Source organism: Belonocnema kinseyi, chromosome 6 (genome assembly GCF_010883055.1).
Source record: "Belonocnema kinseyi isolate 2016_QV_RU_SX_M_011 chromosome 6, B_treatae_v1, whole genome shotgun sequence".
Classification (NCBI taxonomy): Eukaryota; Metazoa; Arthropoda; class Insecta; order Hymenoptera; family Cynipidae; genus Belonocnema; species Belonocnema kinseyi.
Window position 1 is genome coordinate 39,822,672 of NC_046662.1, and position 9,177 is coordinate 39,831,848.

At 26.0% G+C, this 9,177-nt stretch overlaps 1 protein-coding gene across 3 annotated transcripts in view; it reads left to right on the plus strand.

Annotated features, from left to right (window-relative positions):
- The window catches only part of LOC117174507, a 20,394-nt gene that overhangs the window by 7,457 nt on the left and 3,760 nt on the right, over positions 1-9,177 (plus strand). For all 3 annotated transcript variants that reach the window (XM_033363687.1, XM_033363689.1, XM_033363688.1), the window contains 4 exons: positions 56-248; positions 331-425; positions 5,659-5,795; positions 8,619-8,969. In XM_033363687.1, coding sequence (XP_033219578.1) covers positions 56-248; positions 331-425; positions 5,659-5,795; positions 8,619-8,969 — 776 coding nt within the window. The remainder of the gene's footprint in view (positions 1-55; positions 249-330; positions 426-5,658; positions 5,796-8,618; positions 8,970-9,177) is intronic.

A 9,177-nucleotide genomic window follows, 5' to 3' on the forward strand; every position in this document is an offset into this window, starting at 1 on the left:
TATAATTTAATTAAAAATTCATATGGTTTGAAATTAATAAATTTCAATTTTTTAGGGGAAAAAACCACCACCAGAATTGGTGAGTTTACCGAATCGAAATGAAGGCACTGCACAAACGCGACACCAAAGATTCAATGGTGATAGAACAGCTCAGTTGGAACAAAATATGAAATTTTTACAAGAGCAGCATCAAGCTACACTTGTTGCTCTTCATCAAGAAGTGGAAACTTTGCGTCAGCGAAATAGAGGTAGACAAATTTGTGTTATCTCAAAATTTCACATTCGTTTTCTAAAATTTTAATTGCAATAAAAACTGTAATCTTTATTCAGATCTGCAGTTTCAACTGGTTTTCTCGAAAGGATCTAACGTTTCGAGTACCGCCTCATCTCCCGAAGATAGTGGAAATGGGTTCACGAAAGCAAAGGTCAATATTTATTTGCTAGTATCAGAAATTCCTGAGTAGAATAATTTTTAAATTAAAATTTACGAAATTTAAATTAGACCAAAATCCAAATTAAAAATCCCATTTAATGTCCAATAATCAAATTGATGCAAAATCCTGTTAAACAAAACAAGAATACAACGACCAAATTTTGACCACAACGAATAAACGAAAACCAAAAAAACCCTATTGTAATCTGAAAAAAAACCCCAAAAAACAAAAAAATAAAATAAAATTTTCGGAAAAAAATAAAAAAGAGGAAAGAAAAATGAGAAGGCAGCCAACCACATCCCCTTCCTTCTCGTTTTCCTTCTTTCGTCTTTTTTATTTTTATGACCATCAAATTACAATAAAATAAAAATAAAAAACATAAATAAATAAATTTGCATTACCAACGTTTCGGTACTCGTACAGTACAGTACGAAACATTGGCAATGCAAATTTATTTATTTATGTTTTTTATTTTTATTTTATTGTAATTTGATGGTTATAAAAATAAAAAAGACGAAAGAAGGAAAAAGAGAAGGAAGGGGATGTGGTTGGCTGCCTTCTCATTTTTCTTTACTCTTTTTTATTTTTTTCCGAAAATTTTATTTTATTTTCTTGTTGTTTTTTTGTTTTTTGGGGTTTTTTCAGATTACAATAGGGTTTTTTTCAGATTACAATAGGGTTTTTTTGGTTTTCGTTTATTCGTTGTGGTCCAAATTTAGTCGTTGGATTCTTATTTTGTGTAACAGGATTTTGCATCAATTTTTCAATTATTTTGAAAAAAATGCTACTCGTTACACTTAATAATTTGTTTCTAAAATCACTTTTTTTAAACAAAAAGATCACTTTAGTCACTTTTCTTTCAATATAACCCATGGGTTAGTCGTTATTGAATTCAGGTCTATACACATTTCTGAATTTTTTTAATACTTTTGAAATATTTTAGGGTATTTAAATAAATCCTGAAATTGTTAAAAGATTTTAATAATTCAAAGAAATTTTAAAGGATTGCACAGATTTTAGAGTATTTTCAAAAGTGCCATGGAATTATCAAAAGCTTTAAAAATTTTCAAGGGATTTCAAAGGATTTGAAATATTTTCGGGTATTTTAAAAAATTTCCAAGAATTTTCAAGATCTTTAAAAAGTTTTAGGAAATTTCAATGGAATTGAAATATTTTAGTGTATATTAAAATTTTCTACAGCATTTTAAATTGAATTCAGTACTTAATTTAAAATTCAGAGAATTTGAAATATTTCAGTGTATTTTTTAGATTCCCAAGGAATTTTCAAGAGCTTTAAAAAAATTCAGACGATTTCAAATTATTTGAAATATTTTAGGATATTTAAAAATATTTCAAGGAATTTCCCATTTATTTCAGGAAGTTAATGGGATCTTAAGGGGTTGGAACTATTTCAGGTTTAAAATTCCAACGAGTTTTCACGAGCTTTAAAAAGTTTAAAGGAATTTCATAAGACTTCAAACGATTTCAAAGATTTGAAATATTTCAGGGTACATTAAAATATTCCAAGGAATTTTAAAAAGAATTCAATTATTTTAGGGTAGTTTTTAAAATTCCGAGGATTTTTCAAGAGCTTTACAAATATTCGAGAGATTGCAGGGTATTTTAAATATCTTAAAGCATTTTCAAAGATTCCTAGGAATTTCCCATTGATTTAGGAATTTCAAAAAATTTGAAAGTATGGAAGAAAATTTAAGGAATTTTTTTTAATTCCAAGGAATTTTCAAGAACTTTAAAAAGTTCTAAGGGATTTCAAAAGATTCAAAAGGATTTCAAAGGATTTAAAATGTTTCAGAGTATTTAAAAATATTTCATGGCATTTTCCAATAATTTCAGTAATTTATTGGTATTTTGAGAGGTATGAAATACTTTGGGGTATGTTTTAACATTCCGAGGAATTTTCAAGAATTTTCGAAAGATTCACGGGATTTCAGAGTATTTGAAATATCTTAGGCCATTTTCAAAGATTTCAAGGAATTTTCCATTGATTTCAGTAATTTCAAAAGATTTGAAAGGATTTCAAGGGATTTGAGGATATTTTTTTAAGTCCAAGAAATTATCAAGAACTTTAGAAAAATGCAAGCGATTTCAAAGTATTTGAAATATTTTAGGATGTTTTAAAATATTTCAAAGCTTTTTCAATTGATTTTAGTTATTTTATAGTATCTCAAGGGGCTTTATAAAATTTTAAGGGATTTAAAGAGCTTTTATAATATTTGAAATATTTTATGATATTTCAAAATATTACTAGGAATTTCAAATTGCGTTCAGTCATTTTTAAATTTTTCTAAGGATTTGAAATATTTTATGGTACTTTTTGAAATTCCAAAGAATTTTCATAAGCTTTCAAGATTTTCAAGGGATTTCAGAGTATTTAAAATATTTTAGCGTATTTTTAAAGATTCTAAGGAATATTCAATTGCTTTCAGGAATTTCAAAAGATTTGGAAGAATTTAACAACATTTAAGGATTTACAAAATATTTAAAAGAGTTTGAAATATTTCAGGGTATATTTTTAAATTCCAAGAAATTTTCAAGAGTTTTCAAATGATTCAAGGGTTTTCAAAACATTAGAATTACAAGGCATTTTCAATTATTTCAGTAATTTAATGTTATTTCAAGAGGTATGAAATATTTTGGGGTATTTTTTAAAATTCCGAGGAATTTTCAAGAGTTTTCAAAAGATTCAAGGGATTTTAGAGTATTTGAAATATCTTAGCGTATTTTTAAAAATTAAAAGGAATTTTCCATTAATTTCAGTAATTTCAAAAGCTTTGTAAGGATTTGAAATATTATAGGGTATTTTTTAAAATTCCAAGGAATTTTCAAGTGCTTTTGAAAAATCCAAACGATTTCAAAGTATTTGAAAAATTTTAGGGTATTTTAAAATGTTTCAAAGATTTTTCAATTGATTTTAGTCATTTAATGGTATTTCAATGAGTTGAAAAATTTCTGGGTGTTTTTTTTTAATTCCCAAATAATTTGCATGAGCCTTAAAATGTTTTAAGAAATTTCAAAATACTTTAAAGTGCTTCAAAGGATTTCAAACGACTTGAATTATTTTAGGGTATTTTTTTAAAATTCCAATATTCCAATATTTGAAATATTTATGGATATTTAAAAATGTTACAAGGAATTTCAAATTTCTTTTAGAAATTTAAAAAGTTTTCGAAGGATTTGAAATATTTTATGGTACTGTTTGAAATTCTAAGGAGTTTTTATAAGCTTTCACAAGATTCAAGGGATTTCAGAGTATTTGAAATTTTTAGCGTATTTTTAAAGATCCTAAGGAATATTCAATTGCTTTCAAGAATTTCGAAAGATTTGAAAGGATTTACAAAAATTTAGGGATTTATTTTTAATTCCAAGGGATTTTCGAAAGCTTAAAATTTTTTAAAGGGAATTTAGAGTATTTGAAATATTTAAGGGTGTTTAAAAATAGTCCAAGGCATTTCTAAGGTATTTTCAAAAGATTCAAGGAATTTTCAAGAGTTTTAAAAAATTTTAAGGGATTTCAAAAGTCTTTAAGAGATTTCAAAGGATTTTAAATATTTTATAGTATTTTCTGAATTCCTAGAAATTTTTCAAGCTTTCAAAAAATTTAAGCGATTTCAAAGATTTGAAATATTTTAGGATATTTTCAGATATTTCAAGAAATTTGTAATTGATTTTAGTAATTGAATGGGCTTTCAAGGAGTTTGAAATATTTTAGGGTATTGTCAAAGATTCCAAGGAATTTTCAATTGCTTCCAGTAATTTCAAAAGATTTCAATTATTTGAAATATTTCAAGGTATTTTTTAAAATTCCCAGGAATTTTCTAAAGTTTTGAAGGTTTTTTTAAAACTTTTCAAAGGATCTGAAATATTTTAGGGTATTTTATAAATTACAAGGAATTTTCAAGAACTTTCAAAAGATTCATCCGATTTCAAAGTATTTGAAATATATACGATATTTAGAGATATTTCAAGGAATTTATTTATTGATTTCAGTGTCAAAGAATTCGAATTATATTAAGATATTTTTTTAAATTCCAAGGAATATTGAAGAGTTTTAAAAAGTTCTAAAGGATTTCAAAGTATTTAAAAGATTTTATGGTATTTTTTTTTAATTTTAAGAGATCTAAAAGTTTTTACATGATTTGAAGTATATCAGGGTATGTTTAATACATTTCTATCCTTTGAAGTTATTCCAAAGGATTTTTAAGATTTTAAGCTACTTTTAAAATTTCAAAGTAATTTTCAGGAGCTTAAAAAATTGTCAAGGGATTTTAAAAGACCTGAATGAATTTGAAATATTTTGGGATAGTTTAAAAGATTGCAAGACATTTTTAAGAGCCTTAAAAAGGTTCCAGAGATTTCTAAGGATTTCAAAGGTTTTGAAAAAATGTACGGAATTTAAAGGATTCCTATAAACATTTAATTGGCTTCAATAATTTGAAGAGATTTTCAAAAATTCAAAATATTTTCGGATATTCGAAAAGATTCCGAAGTATTTTTAATTGATTTTAAAAAATTAAGGGAACTTTCAAGAATTTTAATGATTCTAATGGATTTAAAAAAAGTTCATGCAGTTATTAAGAATTTCGGAAGATATGGAACGGTTTTGCAGGACCTACATAATTTTAAAATATTTTAGAATATTTCATGGGATTTTGTAAGATTTCTGAGGATTTCAATAATTTTAAGGGATTTTTAAAGCTCTAAATTTTTTCTTAATAACAATTCTAGGCTTTCAGGAAATATCGTCAGATTTCATCAATTTTAACGGGATTTTGTAATATTTTAATGGATTTCAAAGAATTAATTTACAAGAAGTGACGTATTTCATAGAATTTCACTGAATACTACTTCATTGAATGGATTAAAAAAAGGAACTATTTAGTTTTTGTTTCATTCACACTGAAGTCTTTTAAACTCTCCTTGAATTCTTAGGCATTTCATCAAATTCTTTTTAATTCTTTTGAATATAAAAGAGCATTAGTCACACTATAATGCACATGATTCACTTTTAGTCACTTTAAAATTGTTTTATTCTGTTCATAAAAGAATACTTATTAACAATTTTAAAAGATTATTTAGAAACTTATTTAAGAAATTTATTATTTATTATTATATATTTATTATTAATTATATAAATTGAGTTGCGAAATTAAGTTTGAAGATCACCCTCGTAATTATAATTCAATTATATTTTCAATTTGTTCAGGGAAGCCCAGCGTATGTTAACGTCACTCCCCTCCAGGTTGAACTTCTAGAAAAAGATCTTCAGGACATCAAGACTTCCTTGAATGAGTCGAAAACGCACAATATTCACCTTTCTGAAATTATCGAGAAACAGAAAAAGTTAGTAGATTTCATTAATGATTTTGGGTAGAAAATTCAACTCTTTGGTTGAAAGTGAAACTGCTTTATTTAAAATTAATTTTTTTTAGTGGGAGATTCATATTTGCACTTAAAAATTAACGTTTTAATTGGAAATTCGTTCTTTTAGCTCGAAAATTCAACAAGTTATTGGCAGATTATTTTCAGAAAATTCAACTATTTGGTAGAGAATTCAATTGTTTTGCAGAAAATTCGCTTTACTCAATAGAAATTTTTTTCAATGGAGATTTAAATGTTTTATTTTTTATTAACAATTCTAGTCTTTAGTTCAAACTTTATGTATTATTTTTGTTAAAAGTTATTTTTGTCCAGAAAATAAATTTTTTGGTAAAAATGCAACTGTTTAATTGAAAATTAATGTGTTTTATTTGAGGACTCAATTTGACTCAATTTAAGTACTTCGTCGAAAATTCATTTCATTTAACTAATTGGTTGAAAATCGACTTTTTTGGTTAAAATCATATTCTGGGGTTCCAATTTCGACTGTTTTGTATAAAAAATTCGTCTTTTTGTCTTGCAAATTCAGAAATTTGGTAGAAAATTAATCTTGTTGGTTGTAAATTCAACATTTTTTTGGGAAATCATACTTTTGGGTTAAAAATTGAACTGTTTTGTAGAAAATTCATCTTTTTTTGGCTTTAAAATTAAACATATATTTTTTTAACTCATTTATTTGTTCAAAATTCGATTTTTTTGGTAGAAAATTAATCTTCTTGTTCGAAAATGCATATTTTTAGTTAAAAATTAAACGGTTTAATGGAAAATTTGTTCTTTTGGTTTGAAAATTCAACAAGTTGGTGGAAAATTCGCTTTTCTAAATAGAATTTTTTTGCAATAAAAAGTTTACTATTCCATTTTTGGTTAAAAATTAACCTCTTTTAGACTAAAAATTCAAGTCTTTAGTAAAAAGTGTATGCGTTATTTTATTCAAAAATATTATTTTTCTCAGATAATAAGTTTTTTGGTAAAAAATGTAAAAATCAAAATTTACGAAATTTGAATTAGACCAAAGTCCAAATTAAAAATCCCATGGTAAAAAATGTAACTGTTTAATTGAAAATTAATATGTTTTAGTTGAGGATTGAAGTACTTTGTTAAAAATTCATGTATTGTTTTTCTTCTTTTTGTAGAAAATTAATCTTTTGGGTAGAAAATTCAACTCTTTGGCCACCAATACATTTCATTGGTCGAATATTCCATTTTTTGGGTTAAAACTTAATTTTTTTATCTTCAAATTTAACAATTTTTTACAAATTTAACTGATTAGTTGAAAATTAACTTTTTTGGTTTAAATCATATTCTCGGGTTCGAAATTCGACTGTTTTATATAGAAATTTCGTTTTTTTTTGTCTTAAAAATTCAGAAATTTGGTAGAAATTACTCAAAAATGTATACATTTAGTACGAAATTCTTTTTATTTTGTAAAAGAAAAAAATGTTTGGTTAAAGATGCAACTGTTTGGTGGAAATTTACTCTGTTTTTGTTGAGGATTCAAATACTTGGTTAAAAATTTGTCTTATTTGGTCGAATTCAATTTTTGCTATTAAAATTCAAATCCTCTTTGTTGAAATATCAAGTAGTATATTTTTGTCGAAAATTATATCTTTTTTAGAAAAATCGTTTTATTGGGCAGAAAATGAATATTTTTGTTTGGAAATTCAACTATAAGGTTAAAAATTCATTTTTTCGGTTGAGTAATAAGTTTTTTCGGTTCAAAATTAATTTTTTCACTGAAAATGTAACTATTTTGTTTAAAATTCAACTAATTGTTTGAAAATAAGCTTTTTTTCGTTAAAATCTTAATCTTCTTGGTTAAAAATTCAACTATTTGCTTAAAAAATCATATTTTTGGGTTAAAGATTTAACTCTTTTGAAGATAATTCGTCTTTTTTGGTTTTAACCTTAAATAATTTTTTTGAAAATTCATGTATTTTGTCCAAAATTCGTCTTTTTTGGTAGAATAATAATCTTCTTGGTCGAAAATTCTTCTTTTTAGTTGGAAACTTAACAATTTTATTCAAACTTAATGAATTTTTTTGAAAAATCAACTATTTGGTAAAGAATTCTTTTTTTTTAATAGTCGCCTATTTGGATAGAAAATTATACTTGTTTGTTAAAAATTCATCTTTCTTGATTAAAAATAATATTTTTTGTTAAAAATTCGTCTTTTCCGAATTAAAAGTCAACTGTTTTCTAAAATTGCTTAGTTTAAAACTTTAATTTTTGTTGAAGATTTATCTTTCGTGGTAGAAAAGTCACCTTTATTGGTTGAAAAATGAACTTTTCTGATGGAAATTCAATTGTCTTCTAAAAAAGTTGGCTTTTTAATTTGGAAATTCTATCATTTTATTGAAAATGCATGTTTCTGTTAAAAATTCGACTATTTGGTCAGAAGTTCAACTATTTAATTATAAATAGAATAATTTTTGGAAAATTCAATTAAGTTGTTAAACACTCATCGTTTTGAATTAAAAAATAATCTTTTATGGTAAAAACGTATCCTTTTTGGTTAAATAGTTATCTTTCGTAGTGGAAAAGTAACTTTTTTGTTAAAAATTCAACTTTCTTCGAAAAAATTCGTCTTTTTGACTTTTTAGTTAAATCCTGAACTATTTTGTGGAAAACTCGTTTCTTTTACTTGAAAGTTCATTTGTTTGGTTGTCAATGCAACTGTATGATGGAAAATGATTTTTTTAAATTCATCGTTTAATTTTGTGAATTAATAATCGTTTCCTGAATAAATTATAACTTGAATTAAAAAAAATATATTGTCTTCTGTTCCAGAATTTTGGAATTGACTGACGTACGAGCCGAAAAGCTCGCGGTAAAGGACGTGGGAGTCCAGATAGAAAGCGGTCCAGATGCTGCGCAAGTGGATTTAGCAACACGTTTGGAAGATGCAGAAGCTATGGTGAAAAGATTGCGTCGAGAAAACGAGGATCAGCGAAGAGAAATGGCCACAATGAAAGCTACTTTATACAACGGTAATGGATCCGGCAGTGGGCGAAATCGTGGACCCAACAATGGACATCATTACCGTAGCTCTCAGGGTGAAGGAGACGAGCACAATTCCCACAAATTTCCACCCTTGCAGACTCAGAGCTACTGGCATCGCGGTTCCAGAGGGAATCACAGGTATTGCACCATACACAGCTCAAGGAAAAAAATTTCTCCTAAATATTGTCCAGCAAACATGCTTACAGAACAAGTCTGTAACTGTTCTAGAACACAAAAGAACGTGTTCTAGAACAGGTTAGTAACAGGTTACGAACAGGCACCGTACACAGCTCAAAGAAACAAATTTCTCCTAAAGAATACCCAGCAAAAATGGTTACAGAACAGA